At 38.3% G+C, this 24,662-nt stretch overlaps 2 protein-coding genes across 2 annotated transcripts in view; one reads left to right on the top strand and one right to left on the bottom strand.

Moving 5' to 3' along the window:
• dennd4a (DENN/MADD domain containing 4A) overlaps window positions 1–6,871 on the top strand; it is a 34,754-nt gene extending 27,883 nt beyond the window's left edge. Inside the window, exons 22-30 of the mRNA XM_067390318.1 lie at window positions 75–300; window positions 2,424–2,515; window positions 2,589–2,764; window positions 2,848–2,953; window positions 3,082–3,300; window positions 3,440–3,557; window positions 3,866–4,028; window positions 4,130–4,194; window positions 5,001–6,871. Coding sequence (XP_067246419.1) covers window positions 75–300; window positions 2,424–2,515; window positions 2,589–2,764; window positions 2,848–2,953; window positions 3,082–3,300; window positions 3,440–3,557; window positions 3,866–4,028; window positions 4,130–4,194; window positions 5,001–5,137 — 1,302 coding nt within the window. The 3' untranslated portion in view covers window positions 5,138–6,871. The remainder of the gene's footprint in view (window positions 1–74; window positions 301–2,423; window positions 2,516–2,588; window positions 2,765–2,847; window positions 2,954–3,081; window positions 3,301–3,439; window positions 3,558–3,865; window positions 4,029–4,129; window positions 4,195–5,000) is intronic.
• A 3,645-nt stretch (window positions 6,872–10,516) lies between these two features.
• Window positions 10,517–23,961, bottom strand: slc24a1 (solute carrier family 24 member 1). Its single transcript, XM_067390313.1, has 10 exons — window positions 22,924–23,961; window positions 18,595–18,657; window positions 17,989–18,097; window positions 14,864–14,914; window positions 14,578–14,661; window positions 13,971–14,065; window positions 12,936–13,202; window positions 12,752–12,841; window positions 12,472–12,638; window positions 10,517–10,766 (listed from the first exon to the last, which is right to left on the bottom strand). Exons 1-10 carry the CDS (start codon window positions 23,959–23,961, stop codon window positions 10,517–10,519), a joined length of 2,214 nt encoding a protein of 737 aa, XP_067246414.1.
• Between the last annotated feature and the right edge of the window lie 701 nt (window positions 23,962–24,662).

Here is a 24,662-nt window from a genome sequence, read left to right as displayed (position 1 = left end):
CTAAATAAATAAAAGATTTCTTTCAAAAATGTTAACTTTTTTTCTCACCCTGATTTTTCTTTTTTTCTGACCAGGATTTAAACTCTGACCGGGTCAGTGTGTCTTCACTGGGGTCAGGTGACCCTGATTGCTCCTCTCTGATCGAAAGCGATTCCTGTGTAGACCCCGATGGGCTCTCTTCCCCCCAGCGAGATGCTGCCCAGCCTGTCACGCGGCCCAAACGGAGCCCTTACAGGAGCAGCCACTGCCTAGAAAGCCCATCCGCACCACCTCGACTCTTCCGACAGTCCTCCCTCACTGGTGAGTGTGCAGCATTCGCTTTACTCCTCAAATAACAGTGTTAAATATCAGACAATAATTATGTTATGTTTTTCTATGATTTGCATGTATATTTATAAATATATTCTTATCCTCACAGAATTGAAATAAGTCTCATGAGACATATAGAAAAAGTGACATTAAGAAAAACATACATATAAAATAAAATAAATTATATAAATAAAAACAATTTAACACATTAAAGGTGCCCTAGAACCCCTTTTCAAAAGATGTAATATAAGTCTAAGGTGTCCCTTGAACGTGTCTGTGAAGATTCAGCTCAAAATACCCCATAGATATTTTTTTTTATTCATTTTTTTAACTGCCTATTTTGAGCTATTATTACATATGCACCGATTAAGCGTGCGGCCCCTTAAAATCTCCAGCTTCCCCGCCCCCAAGCTCTCAACTGCCTTAAACAGCAAACACAAAGTTCACACAGCTAATATAACCCTCAAAATGGATCTTTACAAAGTGTTCATCATGCATACATCGATTCCTGTGAGTATAGTATTTATTTGGATGTTTGCATTTGATTCGGAATGAGTTTAAGGCTGTCCTCCGTGGCTAACGGCTAATGCTACACTGTTGGAGAGATTTATAAAGAATGAAGTTGTGTTTATGAATTATACAGACCGCAAGTGTTTAAAAGTAGCGATGGCTCTTGTCTCCTTGAATGCAGTAAGAAACAATGGTAAATTTAACCACATTTAACAGTACATTAGCAACATGCTAACAAAACATTTAGAAAGACAATTTACAAATATCACTAAAAATATCATGGATCATGTCAGTTATTATCGCTCCATCAAGATAAATTTAATTTTTCATTCGATGGCACCTTTAATGTAATTTACATTTACATTTTTATTACAATAACAAAACAACTTTATTCCAGAAAATTAGTGTATTATTTTGCTTTTTTAACAACTGGTCGAAGATTATGACATTAAACAATAGTTTATTCTATTGACTGTCCTATTATATTTTTTATATGCATATAGTGTTATGATAAAAAGTTTTTATTTGTTTGTGTTGTATTTTTCTAGCGAGTCTCTCTTAATGACTGTTGCATTAAAATAGTATATACTGCATTAAAATAATTTTCTTTACAATATAAAAGCAGATAATTTAATTTTGTAAAAAACATTTTTATAATTTCATGCTTGATATTTATCTCACACAATATAAATGGGATGTCACAATTGTCTGTGTGACATGTGGGCTCTGTAATCAGCAAAACGAGTCAACAGAGCAACCAACACTTTCTTTTTTAGCTATTCAGGATCTCTTTCTACCTCTGAATTTTTTTGTATGGGTTTTCTGACATTGGGTTTTCTAGACAGTGAATTGAGGACATGTGGAAGAAGTAAGCAAAATGGTGGAACTTAGCAAAATGGCTGAAATTAGTTACAGCACATTTAATATTCATTAGTAATGTTCATTTTAAACGCCTCCCCTCTGTTCAGGTAAATCTTTATGGTTTCCCCTGAATAACACTAAAAATAGACCGTGTGCTAGAAAATTACCCATCAGGCTTTCTCATGAGTAATGCTCGGTATATTTCAGTCCTTTGTAAAAATTACAGTGTTGTACAATTAGAGAAGTAAAGCAAGAGAAGGAGATATGTTTAAATAAATCCAAATGAGGGGTAATACTAATTATGAACAATTCAATTGTAAAGATGACCATATTTGTAGCGTTCCCGGCCAATTACGCGTGATGTTTTGGGTGGGTGATTAAGCACGTTTTTGCATATGTGTGTCGTTCATTGTTTCTGCTCCAGCAGCTGCAGAAGTAGGCCAGTAGACAGGGCTGAGTGTGTCTGGCTCTGCAGTAATGGGGTCTGAGAGGGGCTCTTTAATCAGGCTGATGGGGGTTGTGCTGGAGTGCTCCCCAATCACTCACATTCGCATACACGCTCTTATCCCAGACTTCTGTCGAGCCTCTCTCCTCATTGAGCGCCATCAGAATTAGCATTCATAATCCCTGCAGGCAATCACCTTGAAATGTGACTTGTTTTGGGAGAAGATTGTTCTCTGATGAAAAACATCATCTTCAAAGCGCCTTTTGCCGCAGAGAGTGACTTTTGTTTTGTCTTTTAGGTCCATCGCTGACAATAACGAAAGCTCCACAGACCTCAGACGTGTGTTCTGATTCCAGCCTCACTCAGTCCACGCAGAATTACGCCATTGAAGTGAGTTTTTCTTACTTTGAATGACACGTATGTTTAAGTACTACTGTGAGACTAACTTTGATTGGCTTTCCAGGTACGTATGTCCAGTTGTTCACGCTGTAACACCTGTGAGAGTTTGGTGTATGATGAAGAGATCATGGCTGGTTGGACAGCTGACGACTCCAACCTCAATAGCACGTGCCCCTTTTGCGGATCTCCGTTTCTGCCCCTGCTCAATGTGGACATCAGAAACCTGGGTGACCAGGAAAGGTAATTTGGTCTCCAACCAAATCAGTTGATATTTCTGTAGAGATATTCACCATTTCAAACAGTTTTCTTCTGTTTCTAATCAGATCCCCTTCTCAAGACACGCATACTTGCCAGACAGACACCGCAGATGAACTTCCACAAGATTACGAAGTCACTGGCAATCTGTCCAGCAATGGCAAAAAAGACCCTGTAAGAATATGTTCAATTCATTACATTTCAGTGTTTTGGAATCATATTTTGTAATCATCACTTTTTATGGCTCAAAAGTTGGTTCAGTTAATTGGGCTGGTAGTTATTTTAGTCTTTCTGTGCTGTAGGAGCCAGTTACCGTACCCTACCTGAGTCCTCTGGTACTTTGGAAAGAGCTGGAGAGCTTGCTGGAAAACGAGGGAGACCAGGCCATCTCGTCCGCAGCCATTGTGGATCACCACCCCATTGTGTTCTGGAATCTGGTGTGGTTTTTCCGTAGACTGGACCTGCCCAGCAGCCTGCCGGGACTCTATCTGAGCTCCAAACACTACAGCAAAGATGTTCAGGTTGGTCTCAAGAACTCTCACATTATGTCCCATTTGTTTTTAATGATTGAATAGTTGTAAATGCATAGAAGCTGTTGGTGATGCCACTGTATTTCTCCATAACAGCTTGCATCAATTTTATGTGCATGTTTTCTTGCAGCCTCTGCAAAGTTGTGCATCAGAAGACAGTAAAAATGTCTTGGTCCAGATCCTGTGGGACAACCCCAGACTGCATCAGGACCCCATTCAGCCCTGCTACTTGCTCTGGAAATCATATTGTAAGAATATGTCCTACAAACTCATTTGCACAGTGATAAGTGAGCTTTTTGACTGTAAATGTGCATGAAATTGGTTCTTGGACAAATATTTGCAACAGATATTTTTGCTGTGGATATGAGATATGCCTCAAACCAATAACAACACTGTTCCTTAGGCCAATAAACAACCACCCAGAACATTTAGGAAAAGCACTAAATGCACTAAAACCCTTTTAAAAACCCTTTAGCAGCTGTAGCAGTAGTTTTACATGAACATCCCAAGCAAGTACCAGCCATCTACATCATAGTGTGTTCATGTTTTTTAATAGGTGCAAATCCTGCAGTATCTGCTGCCCTGTGGGAGGAGGAGCAGTCTGTGAGCTTAGAGCTGCTGCAGAGTGTCGTGAAGAGCATCCAGAGGAACGATGTCTATCAGCCCATGAGTCAGATACTGCAGGTACTGGGAACCAGACTGGGCTTCGTCAGACAACGGTAAGAGAACAATAAATGTGCCTCAGCACAAAAACGTGTTTAAATAACCGTTTTGACAAGGTAGTCTTAATTACTAATTTCTTGTTATTTTTCATATGCAGGAGCTTATATAGAGACATCCTGTTCTTGGCTTTGGTGGCTTTGGGCAAAAGTAGCATAAATATCGGTGAGTTGACTCTTTTGATAATGTATTATATTACTGTTCCAAAATTTGGAATTAATAATTGTTTTGTTTTGTTTTTTCCCCAAAAGAAATTACTTTTATTCAACAAGGATGCATTGAATTGATCAAAAGTGAAATGTAATTTATGTACATATATGAAATATCAATATATGGAATATATCCTCATACAAAGTAAAAACATATATGAAACATATTAGAAATTGGAACAATTCCATATATTGACATATAAATGTATCCCATATAATATATATGTTTATGTATGTATAATACATATTTTGACATATATATCTCATATATGAAATATATGCTCATATAGAGTGAAAACATATATGTACATATATTACATTTCAATATTCTGTATGAAAAATCTTGAAAAGATTTCTATTTTAAATAAATGCTGTTTTATGAACTTTCTATATATCAGAAAATCCTAAAAAAAAATGTATCATGAATTCCACAAAAATATCAGCATTGATAATAGCACCAAATCAGCACATTTGCACCGATTTCTGAAGGTTTGTGTGACGCTAAAGACTGGAGTAATGATGCTGAAAATTCAGCTTTGTTTCACTGGAATGAATTGCATTTTAAAATGTATTAAAAATAGAAAAGTTATTTGAAATGTTAATAGTATTTCACAGTATTACTGTATTTTTGATCAAGTAAATGCAGCCTGGGAGGCTTCTTTCAAAAACATAAAAAAATCCTATTGACGATAATGTACATATTATAAATTCGCTCAACGTGAGAACTACAATCATTACTAACATTTTCATTCATTCTCACAGATGCATTCGACCGTGAATACAAAATGGCATATGACCGTTTGACACCCAGCCAGGTCAAGATGACCCACAATTGTGACCGGCCACCCAGCGCTGGAGTCATGGAGTGCAAAAGAACCTTTGGGCTGCCCAATCTGTGATTCGCCTCCTCTCATTCCTCCCTCTTTCCTCGCATCCATCGTACAGGAAGGCATCCTAGATGCCCAAGTCCCATCCAAAGAAGCAACACTTTGATTCATGTGATCCTGAACATTCATCGTAACCAAAGCTACCTCTGGCTCCCATGAGGTCTCCTTCAAAAAACTTTCCAGTCTGTGACTGTTCTTCTTCATACACTTCCTGTGAATATGCCACCTTATAATGTCTGTAATCATGTTCATTACCTTATATTCCCCCTTCACTTTTGCTCTTCCATCTGCCTAATGTCTTGACCCTCGACCCCCCCTTTGGAAGCTTGGGGTCATATTTAAATCGCCTAGCACCGCTCAGGTAAACTTGAGTTCAGAGGTCATTGTAGATTAGGAGCAATATCATTGTGCTCAGGTCATTCCATCGCTCCATTCGTTCACGTCGAGTGAATCATGGAGTGGATTCGGGACCAGTAGCTGTAGAACAATCAAATTGATCACGTTTAGGACACGTAGAAGCACAATGAGCGACCCCAACAAACACAGTCCTCTTTTGGCCGTCTAGGGGCACTTGTATATTTCACATACAAAGAGACTTTTGTGTATATAGTCTATTATTATTTTGCATATTTGTATTATACAGTTATATTTTAAGACTGGAATTTGTTACAACTGACGTGTCTCCATTTGTAAAGACTGTTCGTAGTGTATAGGTTTCTCTTTTGAGCGTGTGCTGTTCGTCGTCCTGGTCCTGGAGACCAGTCGTATATGGTGACCGTTAGTGACACTGTTGTCTTGAGGTACAGAACTGGACCAAATATAAACTCATGACTCACAGTTTACATGGTGAAAAATATGTTCGATGAGATTTTTGAACTGAGAAATGCCTTACCTTGGGGCAAAGAACGGTACGGAGACAAATTTTCAACAGGGTAAAAACAGTAATATAGCTAGTATAAAGAAAAAATGGACTGTTAATATGAATATGAAGTCAGCATTTTACACACACTTACATAATCCAAAGTGTTTGCCATGAAGGTACATTTTTTTTGTTTTAAACATTGCTTTATAGTGTGCAGTGATGCATAAACATAGGTCCCTGCTGTCAAGATACATAAAAGCATCTGAAGCATACAAGCACTTATTTACTCTTTTCAAATTAAACATGCGGTAACTGGAACTGTTATAGTTTAATAATGTTCTTTTTTTTATCATAATGCTAATTGAAGATGCACTTTGAGTTTGTGTGGTTGGTAAGAGGATAGCTGAAGTTTAACAAGCGCAGTGGATTATGGAAAAAATAATAATACATGTAATTATACACAATGATATATTGATGTTAATGCCCCAAGTGGACAAAAAAACAAACAAAAAAACAGATAATACTGCCCTAATAATTTTTTTTCGGGGGGGAACCCTTTGTTTATTGACCTGATGCTGTGTAAAACTACAAAAATATACAATTTACACTGCTGTTAATATTTAGCAGTTTTTCTATCACCTGCTTTTTATGTCCGTATGGCATGGTAGTGAAACAAACTGACCTATTTCATGACAAGCTACAGAAATTTAAAGCGGTTAATGTGTAAGGTGATTTTGTTTGTTTTTTAAGAAATCATTTTATGTTAGGGCAATGTGCTTTACATATCAGTCCTTTTGTTACTTCTATTTATATTTGTATATATCATTTTGTCAGATCTGAGCCAGGTCTATCAAATTGTTTAGAACTGTAAATAAACTCACTTAAATCGACTCTGGTGTGTTTGTGTTGCTATCACTGGTTTGTTCAATGAAAGAGAAGAAGGGAAAGTCACATTTGAAACCCCATTTAATTTTGTACTGACCCAACAAGAGAATATTTACAATGAGCAACTCTCTTGAGAGAAATTGCGACAGCCGTGTGACATTTGTATGGAAATTCATAACTGTTTATATTACAGTCATACTGATTACATTAGAATTTGTAAAGAAGTCTTATTATATGCTTGAGATTCTACTTTTATAATGGAAAAAATCATATTTTACATACAGCACAACATCTGCATTTAAAACGCTTGCTAATGACAGTTTCCATGTTACAAAAATAATTCCATTGCAGAATATGATTAAATTACATCATTTACAATAAGCTCACAATTTCTCCCAATGTAGTGAATTCTGCACTTTAAAAAGAATTCACCCATAGCTAGCTGAAAACCCACAACATCAAATAAAACAATTACAATATAAAATTCAACAAAATCAAAAAGGAAACTTTTTATTTGTTGTAAAATTCAATTTTTCATCATTGGACAAAATTATAGGCGTAATTTGAGGGTGGGACGGGTGGAACATGTCCCCCAGGGTCAATACTGTCCCCTCCCCACCACTTTTTCAAACATCTCGCGGCACGGATACAAAAGAAACATCCAGTTGATTATCAATTCGTTCGTTTGTGTTAAATAACAGGCGATGGCGCTGGAATGTGTCGTTTTTGAAATCATGCTGAGTGTTTGTTGCCGCTGTTCTGATCAGTGGCGGAAGGCAACAGTGTTTTCTTGGCGCTCGTGCACACTGCGCAGTCTTCACACAGACGAGCGCTTCAATCTATCGCTAATTCGTCCCGGTTAAATCACAAAACAAAATGCACATAAACGTGTCCCTGCTTTTGATATACAATCAGTGATGAAAATCTTTGGTTTTAATGAAAAAAAAAAATAAAATAAATGGGAGGATTAGAACCCAGAACCTCTGGCAACCTTAAAGGGATAGTTCACCCGAAAATGAAAATTCTGTCATTATTTACTCGCCCTCAAGTAGCTCCAGACCTGTATGAATTTCTTTGTTCTGTCATACACAAAGAAAGATATAGTTTTGGTCAGAATTATTGGTAAATATGTAAAAATAAATCGGCATTGTTCATCCTTTTGCTCTTTAATTCAGAAAACTAGTAAAAATCTAACCTTTCATTGAAGGAAAAGAATTGAAAGCGGGGGGGAAATCACATTATAAAAATAAATGTTTTTTCTCCAAAACACATTGGCCACAATTATTGGCACCCCTAGAATTTTTTATGAGTAAAATATCTATATTCCCATTCATATTTAAATTTTTTTAACACACCAGGGTTCCACAGGAGTATAAACCTGAGGAAACACAAAGGCCAAATTCCCGTAATCATTCATCACAATGAGTAAAACCAAAGAATATAGTTCTGATGTGCAGCAAAAGATTGTTGAGCTTCACAAAATAGAATAGAAATTTTTTAGGCTGTAAAAAAAAAATAGATAAAGCATTGAAAATCCTTATTCCACTATCAGGGCAATACCTAAAGATGTTTCAAATCTGCCTGGAAGAAGACGAGTGTCTAAATCATCCTAATGCGAAGCGAGGTGTTTGAGTGGCCAAAGACTCTCCAAGGATCACAGCTGGAGAATTGCAGAGATTAGTTGAGTCTTGAGTCTCAGAAATAATAATCAAACAGCACCTACATCCCCACAAGTTGTTCGGGAGGGTTTCAAGAAAAATCTCATCTCATTCAGAAACAATCTCCAGCATAATCAGTTGTTAGACAAGACTGGAACTTCAAACGGGACCGGCTTCTATGGTCAGATGAAACTAAAAGCGACCTTGAGCTATGGAAAGGCGCTAATATATAAATAAAACTTCTTCTTCTTCTTCTAAAACAAGAGCTTTTTGGCAGCAAACCCACCAGATGGGTTTGGTGCACACATGGATAAAAAGTACCCCATTCCCACGGTTAAATATACTGCTGGATTTTTAAAGTTGTGGGCCTATTTTTCCACTGGAGGTCCTGGACATCTTTTTCAGATACATGGCATCATGGATTCGATAACCAAACAGATCTCACTCCCTATTGATTAGGCTACCATAGTATTTATTTTTCCTACTACGGTAGTAAAATCTGTCTGGTTTCTGTTTGGTTACTGAAATTCATACAGTGCTTGAGGATGAGTAAATGGTGACATAATTTTCATTTTTGGGTGACCTATCCCTTTAACAAAAAGTCTTCAGTCCAGTAGGCTACACAAATCATAGATGCAGATCTATGTATTCACTAGGCCTAATGTAAATGTTAGCAGCTAGAGACTAACAACATATTGTATTATGTGAGGATGCGACTATCGCATTAAACATGATCGAGTTATGTCAATAAATTAAACTCGATGTAATACTTAGATTTCAGGACATCGCTGTTTTTTTGCATTTATTATTTGTACATTTCTGGTTTAACAATTTTGTATGTCGCCACATTCACACAGCAACAGAATACGGATGTCACACCCGTAAATTTTCAGGTCTCACAACCGCATTCTCGGAAAACCCGCGCTGTGTGAACGGAACCGGACTCGTTATACAGTGCAAGAGAGCTGCCTTGCGCAGCACAAACGCGTTTCTACCGTATGTGGCTGGTTTTTATGTGTGGTTTCACTTTCGGTAACAAAGCGATGGAGATATGAGATGTGTGTCATCTGAATCCACCGGTCGGAGCTGCTCCGCTCTACACCCAGATATAAAAGCTGCTGTCGGTTAATTAAGATGTGATGAATGAACTCGATTAGACTTTTCCGTTTTATAGACGTTGCCATCTTTGATATTACTTTGGTCACTGTCGCTATGTTTACTGGTAAGATAATATGGGCTTGACTGCCATTGCACGTTTATACAGACAGTATTCGAGATGCTACTCTAAGTTACTGTTTGAACGGGACATTTCGAGACTCATACCTGTAAGTAAATGTGATTATCAATCCCAACTACTGACAGTGTGAACGTGTGTTTTACATGCATGTTTTGCTATAAAAGAAAAGAAAATGGTTGAATTGCATCATTGATTTTCTCAAACCATCAAGTGAGAATATAAGAAAAAAGTGATTTTCCATATTTAGTACTCTGTGGCCCTTTCTCCAATGGAACACTTCTGTGGCCTTTGATTACGCAATCATAATCAAAGTGTGTTTGTCAAGTCCACAGGGCAGTAGTAGGGTGTCTTATTTGTCATTTTACAGTTCAAAGGGGAGCTCAAGTGTGCCTCTGTATGTGGCCTTAATGTGCCCTTTTGCAAAGCCCACACTGGTGGGACCACATGCAATCTACCAGCCAACAATCCATATGGCATTACATCACTAAAGTGTGGATACCACAAATGGTGACCATTTGGGACAGGACCTGTGACTTTTCTGTGACATTACTGCATTAATTTTAACACAAGCTAAAAAAGAAGTGTTTAACAGTTATTGCATCCCTTCACAAAAAAATAATGTGTATACAGAATAAGTCAACACAGTGAGTCCACAGATGCTTTAAATGGGATACATTAAGTTATAGTTCAGAACATTTGGAATGACAGGATTGTATCCTCATGGATGTGAGTGAAAACCACAGGTGTGCTCAGATGGACACGGGACATATAATGATTCGATCCTCTAGCATGACACTGAGCACCAGGAACACAAAGTACAGGATGAACATGGTGAATCCCAACGCTTTATTCATCCTCCACTTACAGGCAGCGATGGAGATAATGACGAAGAGGAGCATGAGGAAGAGCAGCACAATGGCACAGAACAGCCCATTACTGCTCACAGTCACTGGGGCAAACGAATGGCAGAACGAGAACATCAACCATGGCACCGGCAGCCTGTAACAGTGAGAGATATAATTAAGCAATAAAACACAAGAATGATTTATTCGGTATGCTTTCATACCAAAAGTGAGATTGCAAAATAATCAACAGTTCAAAAACAGGTTAAAGGGATAGTTCACCCAAAAATGAAAATTTGACGTTTATCTGCTTACCCCCAGGGCATCCAAGATGTAGGTGACTTTGTTTCTTCAGTAGAACACAAATGATGATTTTTAACTCAAACCGTTGCCGTCTGTCAGTCGTACAATGCATGTCAATGGGAATTCCAATGGGTTTGTGCGAGAAACCGAACAGTATTTATATAATTTTTACCTCTAAAACACCACTATGTCCAACTGCCCTGCGCAACCGGTTAGTGAGGTCAGAAAACGCGCTCCGGAGACAGAAGTGATCTTTCGTGCTTTGCTTCAATGAGTGCTAGACATCACTTCCTTTGTCAGAGCGCATTCAGACCTCACTAACCGGTTGCGCAGGGCAGTTGGACATAGTGGTGTTTTAGAGGTAAAAATGATATAAATACTGTTCGGTTTCTCGCACAAACTGATCGTTTCGTGTCTTAGGACATCAATGTGTCGTCATGAGCCGCAGGGTTCAATCTGGATTTGTCTGTGTGTGTTTTTTTGACTGTTATAGATGGAGTTCCCATTGACACGCGTTATACGACTGACAGACCGCAAAAAAATTTTCATTTGTGTTCTACTGAAGAAACAAAGTCACCTACATCTTGGATGCCCTGGGGGTAAGCAGATAAACATCAAATTTTCATTTTTGGGTGAACTATCCATTTAACTTACATTTTAGACAGATACTTTTTTGTTATTTTGCTAATCGATTGCAACCAATAATGCAATCAACTCCCAATGGACCCCATGGAGGCTTGTAGGCTAGAGTCCTTTATATTAACTGGGTTTTCTATTAACGCAATACAGCGAATGACAACCATCTGTGGTCTCCCAGTGGCTTACATTATTGGCAGTTTATTAAGTGATTAATTTACACCAAAACAAAAGAAAAAATTCATGCCTTCATCTGCGAAAACATTATTTTTATCTTACATTTCATAACGAACCAAGCCCAGAGCCAACTCGTTTTCTGTCAGTTTCCATCAGTTTTTGGGTGATTAAAGGATGTGAAACATAGTCATGATGAATCCTTCATAATTAGCAAAATGAAGGCTGCCTTCCAAGGATCCTTCAAATTGAGACAGCCTTTGATAGCGCTTGATGACGTGGCATCCGAGATATGCGGCCTTACTAGGACGCAGCCTTCCATTTGAGAAGCACCCTACCACTTCGCCATATTTCTGACCTGGGGTAGACTTGCGCACTTACTTCCTGTCGTATGTACTCATTTTCAAGTAGCCAAGAGCACAAGTGTGGGTATTAGGACATACCCACACTTTCCACAGTTTCTTTCCTGAATGAATGCGTGTTGTCAAACAAATCAGTTCAGTTAATGACGCACTCATTAAGACTCTTGTTGCCACCTACTGGTGAAACAATGTAACCTGCAGAAAGAGCCAATGAAAAATACCCATCACTACACAGACTGACAGTCTCTCTTGAAACGCGCAAACCTGTGCAGTTCCCTCAGATCACATTCGACGATCGGCAGTAAAACTGAGCACATCATTTCCAACTATCAAACATCTGATTTACTGATGTTATTTACTGATTATTGAATGTTTCATTCATCTTACCCCATGGTGATGTCAAATATGTTGCTCCCTACAGAGCTCGAGACAGCCATGTCTCCCAAGCCTTTGCGAGCCACAATCACACTGGTGATTAGATCAGGAATTGATGTTCCTGCAGCCAGAATGGTAAGACCCATGATTTCCTCAGAGATGCCAATTGTCTCACCCACCTAGGAGAGAAAACCTTGATAAATGCTGACTTGTTTTACTGTTATATTTGCTAATGCAGTAAGTGTACCTTAAGTGACCAAATACAGTTTATCAACATGGTTTCTACACTTACTTGATGTGCCCACCACACCATAAGATAGGAAAATATAGCAATCCATACGATTGAGCCAAGGAAGGTAATGACAAAGAACTTCTTGGATGCCTGTGAAGCACAATATATACATGTCAGTTATATCACATGTGAAAAATTGGAACAAGTATACAAGAAAAACATGATGTTTTCTTTTGGTTCTCACAGGGTTTCTGACGTCTGGAACTGTTAGCCACAGTGGAAAGACAATGGGCAACAGAAACAAATATGTGGCCTGTTTGCGTCTGGTGTCTGGCCATTCTAAGGACAGAGGTTCATCTCCTTCTTCAGCCTCATCTTCATTTTCATCATCTTCATCATCATCATCACTGTCTTCATCGCTGTCTTCATCACTGTCATCTTCCTCATCATCCTCTGAATCGCCTGAACCTCCTGGCTTCTCTGAGCCTCCTTCTGCTGCTGTATCTCCTTCCTTAACACAGAGCGAGAAAGAGACAGGTGGAAACAATACCCATGCAAAAAATAAGGAATTATTAGAACAAAGTAATAGTTCACCCAAAAAGTAAAGTTTTTATCATCATTTACTTGCACCCAATATGTTCCAAACCAGTAGGTCTTTCTTTCTTCTGTGGAATGTCTCTCTCTTTTCCATCTAATTATTGCAAAACCACAATAAAAGCATAATAAATAGGTATAGCTTAATCAAATTCAAAGATAATCTTCACATCCAGTGAGCTGCTAACCCAAAAATTGCTATGACTGAGTCTGAGAGTTGAACTCGAGGCGAGAACTGGATTGGTCTGAATTGTGAATCAATCATTCAGACCAGTTTTGGGAAACTGAATGAACTGATTTATCAAAAGAAGTTATGATTAGGTCATGAAGTAGCCATTTCTAACACATCATGGAGAATAACAACATTAAATATGTGGTGCTTTTCTGTCCTTTTTTAAGCTTGAAAGCTCCAAGTCTCCTTTATTGTAATGGCATTCTAGTACATTCTTCAAAGCTCTTGGTCCACACAGAAAAGGAAATCATGATATCAGGGTGAGTAAATGATGAAAGACTTTTCATTTCTAGGTGAACTGTTCCTTAAATATGAATCACATACAATGTTTGACATATCGTCTCTGTCAGCTTTACAACAAGGTAAAGAATTGATAAGCTCATTAAAAGCACACAAGTGTCTCAGAGCTTCTGCTTCTTCTTCCAAACTTTTTTTGAGATGCAATTGGCCCACCTTTTGTGCCTCAGACTTTTGACTGGTGTCGTCTTCCTTGGATCCTGGAGCCGCATCTTTGGAATCATTGGGCTTCTCTGATTGACCATCATCACCTTATTTAAACCAGGATGATAAAATATCAATCAAGTTTGCTTTTACTTCTTAAAGGTAGCAATACTACAAGCTCCTCTCAGATGTGGAGTGAAGATTTCCTCAATAGGAGTGAGTAATGTTGCTATATCGTTTGGCGGCAATTTCAAACGCCACAGTTGCTTCACAAGATAATCCGCATTGATTCCAAGCCACTCATGCTTAATTCATGAGATGGAGCTTGGTCATTATGTCAGCTAATGTGTAAAGCAGCTCTCAAGTAGAAACAAAAGGTGGAAATATGGAATGCGGGATGCTGTGTAGAGGGCAAAACGGGCCAAACTCCTGGCAGCGTGCCCTCTCTTTGTACCTTTCATACAGCACACAGCTGGTACGTTACCGCTTGTGGAAATGCAACATTAATAACCATTTTGAATATGCAACAGAGCTCATCTGTGAGGTAGGACAATGCATCGACCTGTCTACAAAGCTCTGTGCAATCATAATAGAACAGACTAAGATGGTAAAATCTCACCTTCACCAGATTTTTCCTTCTTTTTGTTCTCTACTTTCCCCCGGGCCATGTCGTTCAAAATCTGAGCCTTGTCTTTAAATTTCACTGCAAACCAGGAAAGGAAGAATATAGCTTGAATGTAGACTTTGACTGACACTGTCAGGGTCAACAATAGCAGTACCACAAATGACAAAAGCCCTAATATCACAGACGAATACAAAACGTCTTTTTGTCACGTCATTTCACTGGCTACAACAAGAAAGCAATCACATCACAAGAATAACATCACAAACACTAAGCCCCTTACCTTTACATTCCAAAGAGCTTCTAGTCTTTGCATCTCCATTAAACACTGACTCTAATGAGTAAAAGTAGATTCAAAAAGTAGAGTCTGTTTACACAACACCATTTTCAACTAAAAACAGAAAACCTTTTGTACGTTTTGGCCATTCATTTACATGACAACTGCATTTTAGGGACTTGAAAACGCAAACTTTTGAAAACGGGTTTCAAAGTGTACTTTTTTTTTTTTTGTAAATGACAAAAATATGAATTTGTGAACAATGACGTCATGCGCATGCGTATTTGTTCAGTCAAGAGGCGCGTAGAGTTTCTTTACAAAGTGACATCGCCAAGTACTGGCCTGGCAGCATAATACAGCATTTTTTGGTCATTTTCGTGGATCCGTGTGAACGGAAATCTTTTGACAACATTGTCGTGTTGTGAAAAATGTGAAGGGAAAGCGTTTCCATGTTTAGTATATCATTGTCATGTAAACGTACCCTGATTATCTCTAGTTTCTGCGTCACGCATCTTGGATTACTACACATAGTGAGTTATTTACTGTATGCTTTTTTTATTTTATTTTATTTTGCTTTGGAGGTAGGATGTTGAATTGTCATGAAAATGGAAAAAGAAAAGCAAAACAAAAATCTGAAGGGCCTTGAAATGCACAGCATTATTTGATGTGTTGATGTAATTTCCACTGAAACAGGAAGACAGGGCCGGACATATCGAACAGCTTCTATCTTTTTTTAAATTAGCCAATAGCGTTTCGTATATACCACTGCAGTTTCCTCTTAATCTAACCACTCTCCTCCACGTCGCTTTAAAATATAGCATTCTGTGCAGAATTGAAATGGGTCCGATATGTTTTTTGGTATGCGCATACTCGTGGATATGATCCGCTCTGTAATATATTGTGTCCCTGGACCGGGGCAGACTGTGTGCACGTTGCGGCGGTTCGCGTGACACTAACGTGAAACCAGACATCATTTCCCCAATGGAAAGCATATTTACACTGTCTGAATCGTTCCCTAGCCCCTATATAGTGCACTATGTGCCATTCACCATGTAAAAAAACAGTAACTGTGTGAACAAGATACCGATTTTCAGCATCTATTTATAATGTAGATTCTAGAGAGCATTTGATTGGACAGAAAATCTGATGAGAAGCTGAAGTGCAGAGTGATGTCATCAAAATCGTTGATCCATATTGGCGGAAGTAAGAGACTGTAAGTTTTGAATGCCTATATCTTCTAAATGTGAATTTTGTCATTATTTTGGCGCACACTAGCTTATAGATAACAGTAAGACTAACATATTCATAGTAAAAGCCAATTTTGATTTCATGTGGAATTTAAGATTTTATTTCTATTATTTTTGGGGTGAAATGTGACCCAGACATTCCTTTGTGAGATTTAAATGACTGACATGCAGAGTACACAGAGTATATTAAGGCAGTGCAATTGAGGTCCTTTTAAGTTGTTAAGTTGTTAAGTGCTTGTCAGTAATTTATCAGCCCAAATGTATATGTACTTATGAACCTTTAAAGGTGTCTCATTGACTACAGCAGGGACCCTATCACAATAACAGGATTGAGCTGCTGGAGCCTGTCTCTCATCCAGCCTTTATGAGCTCAATCAAAAGCAGCTTAATGATGGAGCAGCACAGTACTGGGAGGTTTTTGGGAGGACCCTGAGAGCGTAGGTGCTGCGCAGCCTCCTGAGGACAGGCTGAAGGTCAAGGGGACCAACCCCAGCCATCAAACCACTGACCCACAGGACCTCAGCACCAGGGCTTCTGCTTTACATGTATGCATTTTTGTGATGCTAAAACTACAGTTACAAATCTGGTTAGAGAACCCATGTGCAATGTGAAAAAAAATATAGTGTATGTTTAAATGGTGACATACACATTGATGTGACTTGACAAAATGTCATAGAGCCACTGTGGTGGGCCATCCCTTGTCTCACTACTATGAATCACTCTCCACTCCATAGACTGAGAAAGAGCTATTTATCTTCTTAGTATCAATCTGGACTTAGTGCTGTCATCATATGGAACACGCTTTGCTAATCCATTTGTACTAGGAGAAGGACAAAGGGACTCTCCTGCTACACTTCTGAACTTATTACAGCACTTGCCTGAGTGAATATAGGCTTATATCATATGATTGGCATTTTTGATATACAAAACAGACTGTAAAAAGCTGTAACCAGTAGTGCTCAAATCAACCACTTTGTACAAATAACAGTCATCAAACAAAAAATGGCATAATTTGAGTCTTCAAGTAATAAAAGAGCACTACATTCTTATTATTTACCTTTCCTGGTCTTTTAATGCTAACATTTACTCAAAATACCTTGTGGAAAAACCTTGTGAACAGCTTTCACAAACATTTCTGAAAGGCATAGTTCACCCAAAAATTAAAATTCTGTCATCATCTTCTCACCCTCTTGTTGTTCCTAACTTTCTTTCTTCTGTGAAACACAGAAGATAAAAGATATTTTGAGAAATGTGTTTCCCAACCTTCTGTAAAATATCTTCCGTGTTCTGCACACTGCAAAAAATGCTGTTCTTACTCTTGTTTCTAGTCAAATATCTTAAAGTTCTTGAATCAAGAAGCATTTTCTTGACAAGTAAAATATATTTTCTTGTTTTCAGGAAAAATAAGTCAAAATTGAGTGAGTTTTTCCTTAAAATAAGCAAAATAATCTGCCAATGGGGTAAGTAAAATAATCTTATTTCAAACCAAAAATAAGCTATATAATCTTGTTTTCAGTTTGGATTAAAATTATTGTGCTTACCCCATTGGCAGATTATTTTGCTTGATTTAAGGACAAACTCACTTAATTTTGACTTATTTTTCCTAAAAATAATTTTTACTTGTCAAGAAAATGCTTCTTGATCTAAGAATGTTTAGATATTTGGACTAAGACAAAAATTCTAAGTAAGAACAGCATTTTTTGCAGTGCAGAAGAAAGTCAGTCATACAGGTTTGGAATGTGAGGGTGAGTAAATAATGACAGAAATTTCATTTATGGGTGGACTATCACTTTAAACCACCAGAATTGAAATTTGTAATGCCTTCATGCTGGGTTTGCTTAATGAGTTTTCATTATGAGGGTTCAGACACTGAAGGGCTCTTACCCTCTCCAAGAGGATCCAGTGTGTGAATCATCAGTTGGAAGATGGTGTTCCTCATGGTGCTGTTGTGCAGAGAGGCAGAACTGCCCCCGCGTTGCAGTGTGGGCTTCAGCTACACAAGACGAGAAATATGCTCACACTTAATGATCATGTTGTTTATTAACAGTATATGTTAGTATATGCAGTATATTAACAGATCATGTTATTAAGTATATTACTTAGATTAATATTAGCTTAACAGGAAATGTATGTGTCGTGTGTATCTGTTGTGTTTTCTTTTTAAAGGTAAGTCTATCATTTTTTTGGATGTTAAAATGCTTCCTCATATCTTAGCTTAAAAAGCCATTTGTAGGCTGATTTCCCAGAAAAGTTCAAATATGTTGGCTATTAAAACACAGTAGGCTATGTTTTCTGGCTCAACCAGTGATGTGAGTTTGGGCCAGTACTATCTGATTGGAAAAAGTCATTATTTTTTTTAGTTCCAATAGTGCCAGATAAATTATACCCCTTTATCTTTTATGAGTTATCAGAGGTTCACATATTTTAAATCTAGACCTATTTACATATGTTTATGTATACATTAACATATATTTGCATATTTTTGATTACCTTTAATCGATTCTTGTCTTCTGGTTCAGGCGGCCTGTTCTCTTCACCTGAAGTCCCATTGTCCTGTGTGCAAAAACAGTTTGAAACATTACAGAGGATACAAGGTACTGATTTGACTTTTGACTTTCACTTCTCATTCTACTGTTTGGAGAGTAAAAGTGTCTAGTCTGTTGCAAAGGTGATAAAGTTTTCATTTACGTGCCCTCATAGACCATTTTTATTTATTTATTTAAATTGAAGAAAAACTGTAAGAGGATGTAGCATCAAAGTCCCTTTAAGACAAGTCATTTCACTCGGCGGCCATCTTTGAAACGCCTCTCGGGCATCCTGGGCATCATGCAGCTCCTATCACTTTGAATGGGGAAACATCAAATTCTCCAAAGCTTTTTGCCAAGCTTTCGATTAAATTTCATATTTGTAATCACCAATGAAATGTGACAACTGTCATATATATTTTTTTTCCAAACGCTCGAATCATGACAAAAAAAAAACAATTTTTCAGGCTGGATCAAGCTAAAGCGCATGCGCAGACCTAAATGCGCGTCTCTGTTTCTATAGAAACCGGGTGTGTCTCATACGTTCTGAAAAGTGAAGCCACGGGCTCTTTGATCGCCCCCTGGAGGCTGGATGCAGTACAGGTCATAAACCCCGCCCTCTCAATGCAGTCGAATGAGACTTCAGTGAAAACTTAAAAATAAATTCTGCTTCAAATAAAACTTTATGAAAAATGGTTTTGGTCATTTAAGGTAGTTGTTATCACACTGATATATATTCAATTGTTCGTTTTTGTGATGATTTAGATTTTAGCTAGCAATTTGATGCTATAAAAACGGGGCGTGTCGTCATGATTCGAACTTGATTGACAGCTCAGCTTGTCTGAGGACTGTCGGAGCTTCGAGGGGAGATTGAAGATGTATTAACTAACTGTTAATTTTCGATTTCTTTGTTATTTAACACCAACAAAATGAGTTGTTCAGCAGTAAACTGTACTAACCGACCTACAGGATCTGACGGATCACTGAACCTTTTTCTGTAACATTAAATATGGGTGTTATAAGCTAATTAATAAATGTTATTAGTTAAGATAACACACCTAATGTTAACAATGTCGGGAAAAAGCAGGTGATCGTTATCTGGCAGTTACTTATTATTTTTATGGGTATAAAATAATAATTAGCAGGACAAAACTAATGATAGCTTACTCTAATTACAGCAATCGATCTCCTGTAACATTAGTTGAACTTGATTTAAAATGGCAGGACCGTTTCTGACGATTTAGAGTTGTTTCTAGTGGCATATTATATTGATTTTATCTACTGAATTTGCTGTTTTAAAAGTATTATTGCTCTAGAAATAGAATAGCCTATTATTTTATAGGTAGAATTTTAAATTGTATATAATTTTTATAGTCTATTTAAAATACATGAATGATGACGCAGTCGTCTGGGCGGAAGTTTGATATCGCGACTCCGCCTCCGGCTCCACTGACGGTTCCTTCTGCGCATGCCCAGGCTCCAAACTTACGTATTGCGTAACATGTCAGCGCCCATTCGGTCGGCCATTTTGGCTTCAGTTCATTACAATGGAAGGAAGCGACGTCGCGTCGTCCATCTTTTTTTACAGTCTATGATAGAAACCGGTCACTCGTATTGTTTTGAATGGGAGAAAGTGTAACGCGCAATATGGCGGAATAAGTCCCGCCTTCTAAATAAGAGACAATCGCCGACTGGTAAAGTCATCGCGTCACTGCAGCGGCCGTTAGAAGCACCGGTTTCTATAGAAACAGTCAGACGCCCGCCTCTGAAACATGGCAGAAGAGACGCGCATTTAGGTCTGCGCATGCGCGTTAGCTTGATCCAGCCTAAAAAATACAGTTTTTTGTCATGATTCGAGCGTTTGGATAAAACATTTATAAGACAGCTGTTGTCAGATTTCATTGGTGATTTCAAATATGAAATGTAACAGTAAGGTTGGCTAACAGTTTTGGAGAATTTGACGTTTCCCCATTCAAAGAGATGTGATGCCCAGGATGCCCGAGAGGCGTTTCAAAGATGGCCGCCGAGTGAAATGACTTGTCTAAGGGACTTTGCTTCTAACGGCCGCTGCAATGACGCGATGACTTTACCAGTCGGCGATTGGCTCTTATTTAGAAGGCGGGACTTATTCCGCCATATTGCGCGTTACATTTTCTCCCATTCAAAACAATACGAGTGACACGTCTTGTGTTATTCTTTGGTAGCATACAGCTTTATTAATATTATAAATAAGCTTTTAGTTTTATATTTTCAGTTTTCATTTAAATCTTTGCAGTTTTGTTGTATTTTGACACTTTTTAGAGCTTCAAACTTGAATTTATTTTATTTCAGTAAATTGCCAAATCAACATTTCTAATTTTATCTCTCTCTCTTTACATTTTCTTGTTAAGTTTAAGTTTTTCATCTAATATTTATATTTTATTTAATGCCAGATTTATTTATTGCAGAAATCATTTTTAATAGCTCACAATAACAACACTATGATGACACACGTGAGCACTCAAATATTTAAAATATGAAATTCTGTATTTTATCGTTACTGCTGTACTTGTTACTTATCTGCGATAAATTCAATCCAGTGGGTTTAGTTTGACAGAGATCTAGGTCCTCTGGGTCTAGTAAGCCGTCTTACACTATATAAGCTTCAATCACACTTATCAGATTTAAAGACTCTATATGTTACACAGTTTGTACATCACAGCAGACCCTCATAGGATTAAGTGAGCGTCTTTGGATCAGAGAGCATTTTACCTGTCCAGAGGGTCTCTAAAATAATATAATTTTGGCTAATATTATTTTGATCACATGAATGATTAATGATATCCTGTTCCCTTATTAATATACATTTTTTACAGTATAAAACACATTTACAATAACCCATAGACTGTTTGTCACTGAAGCTTAAAGTCTCCTCCTCAGGTGATTGTGATCACAGAGATGTTATGACAGATTATCAAGTGTTGATCTCTCTAAACCTCCCTCTCACCTCAGCTTCTAAGCTGAGGGATGTTCAGGATGAAGAAAGGAACTTGTGAAAATGACTACACAATTTTATTATGTGACGCGATAGTGTCATCAATACAGATGGAGCTGTCACTGCGAGCCAAATGCACCTGCTCCAAATACCTCGCCTGCTACAAGACAACTCATTAACAATGTCTGGCCCCAGCAGACAAGAGATCCTTTTCATTTCTGTTTATCAAAGGAAAACGCAAACCCATGCGTATCTGTTCAATGAATAAACATAAGTGACTCACATTCACCTGAGTAGGATGCTATTATATCTCTGCTATCGCGTCCCTGAGCAGATATTACAGTGGTTCCTCATCACTAAAAGATATACCACAGCAGAAATCATCAACACTGTTGTAAATGTAAATGTTTCTGTGATAAATATGATTAAAATGCTATGCAAATTGCTAACATGCAATAGTAGAGCATGGTGCTAATAATGCACAAGGTTCTGGGTTTGAATCCCAGTACTGATAAAATGTGTATTAAAGTGATAGTTCATCCACAAATGAAAATTCTGTCATCAATTACTCCCCCTCAAGTTGTTCCAAACCTGTATGAATTTCTTTGTTCTGCTGTACAGAAAGGAAGATGTTTGGAAGAATGTTTGTAACCAAGCAGATCTCGCCCCCCATTAACTAGTATTTTTTTTTTGCTACTATGGTAGTCAATGGGGGACGAGATCTGCTTGGTTACAAACATTCTTCCAAATATCTTCCTTTGTGTACAGCAGAACAAAGAAATTCATACAGGTTTGGAACAACTTTTGGGGGAGTAAATGGGTGAACTGTCATTTTTGGGTGAACTGTCCCTTTAAATACATAATTAATCACTTTTAGGACAATTCTAGATGAGGTAGATTAGGACAATTCTAAGGGCAAAATTCGGTGCTCCGAAACCCACCCCGTTCCCCTCTCCACTGATGGAGAAATTCAGCATGCCAAATCCACCACCCACAACCCACACCCCAAGCACAGAGAAATTCGTCTGAGAAGTTAGCCAGAGGGCCAAAAAAACCCAAGGTCGCCATAGGGGACCAGCATGAGATGCTGGTTGCTTGTTTGCTGGTCACCAGCATGGGTGACTAGCTACACCTCTTCAGTTTTGATTGAGAACAGCATGACTATGCTGGTCCACCAGCACCATACCAGCCTGGACCAACATGGAATTCATGCTGGTTTATGCTTGGTTTTTCAGTATGGTTTTGTGCCACTGACCCAAATATCTGACCCAAAAACTAATTCTAATTCTATATATTAAAGGCAAAAGTAATAAGGCGTACCTTTTCAGGTTCTTCCACCGCGATGACTTTGACAATGTTCTTGTGTTTCATGAGCTGAGATTTAAAGGCACGCTCAATCTGAACATTGAACTTCATGAAAGTAACATAGAGAGCATAACCGCTCACCAGCATCATACTCTCCCACCACATAATGGTGTTGTCCAAGAAGAAGATGATGAGCATGATGAGATCGAGGATGTAGAACGACACGTCCCGAAAGAGAGGCCACCAGGTGAGGTGAAGCATCTCCCGGGAAAACAGCGCACACATTCCGATCACAAATAGGATGTTAAAGACAGCCGAGCCAACAATGGTTCCAATGCCCACATTGCTATGAGAAATGAAGACACCGATCAAGGAAGTGAAAAGTTCGGGAGCAGAGCCTCCAGCGGCCATAAAGGTCGCCCCGGCCACATCATCTGAGATCGCCAGTTTGTCTGTGATAACCCCCAGTGTAGGGACGAAAAACTCATCGCAGACGATGGCCAAAGAAACAAACATGTATATCATTCCAAAGATGTGGAGAATGACCCAGCCGTTGCGTCGATCCTCAATGGAGAAGATGTCCTCCGGGTACTCGCCCTTCATGTGCGGTGCGTCTCCAGGTCTGGATGCTGTAGTGTTGGGCACCAGAGTGGTCGTATCAGTCACTGGAGTAGGAACTGGGGTGGGTTTCGGAAGGTCTGGATCCACATAAATGCAATGGACAATTGTCCTGTTTGTGGTTGTTGTAGGCGTCTCTGTTGTAGATGTTGTTTGGACGGGTATATTTGTTGCTGTCTCTGACGGCTGGACCCCATCTGTGTGGTTGGTGTTCTTTGGCTCAACTGTGGTCAAATTAGTCTTTGTCATCTCAAACAGTCCTGGTTCCAGACCAAGCCCAGAGCCATCGTCTAGGTATCCTGCTCTCTGGGGCTCAGGCCAGGCTTCTGGAAGTCTGGCTCTGATAGTGAATTGATATAAAGAACAAAGGAAAACCCCAGACAGAAGAAATATAATCCTGCTGAGCTGAAGTCTCTTTCTTCGAGTCAGGAACATTTTCTAGTATGTTTCCTAAAGGGCACTGAGTTGTTTTTTAGGGCAATGACACCCAGAACATCCAGAATTTCCCCCCAAAAGATGAAGGGGTATGCAGGACTCTCTCTCAGACTGTTTCATCTCATTTTCTCTGTGGTGCAGGTTTCCTCTCACAGACCTTACAGTGGATACAAGGAGGAATACTGAGTGCAACAGTTGTACAGACAACACTGAATGTAGGATCAGCAGATTACTGTGGCCATTACAGTTTCTTCTAATACTTGTATCTCATCTAACAAACGCATTGCATTGGATTAAATCAATAATATCTAAACAATTCTAGCTTTTCGAAAATTATACTGTCAAAAGCACTCATGTGAATTGTTTAAAATGTACATTACATTTCTGAAGATTGGCAAAAATGCCACTGAAAGTGATAAATTGCCCTTAAGTCATTAGTTGTTTAACTTTTTATATATACCATTCTATCTATCTATCTATCTATCTATCTATCTATCTATCTATCTATCTATCTATCTATCTATCTATCTATCTATCTATCTATCATTTATGAATGGCACGCAGCATGGTTTACATGGTTAGGAAAAACGCCATAAAAAGTCCCCCTGTAAATCAATTCCAAAGGATAAATATTTCCCTTTAACAGTAAAAAAAACAAAAAAAAACAAAACGACACTGCTTCTAAATTAATACATAAGAAA

This window comes from Chanodichthys erythropterus, chromosome 7, assembly GCF_024489055.1.
Source record: "Chanodichthys erythropterus isolate Z2021 chromosome 7, ASM2448905v1, whole genome shotgun sequence".
Taxonomy (NCBI): domain Eukaryota; kingdom Metazoa; phylum Chordata; class Actinopteri; order Cypriniformes; family Xenocyprididae; genus Chanodichthys; species Chanodichthys erythropterus.
This window is presented reverse-complemented; position numbering and strand designations above follow the sequence as displayed.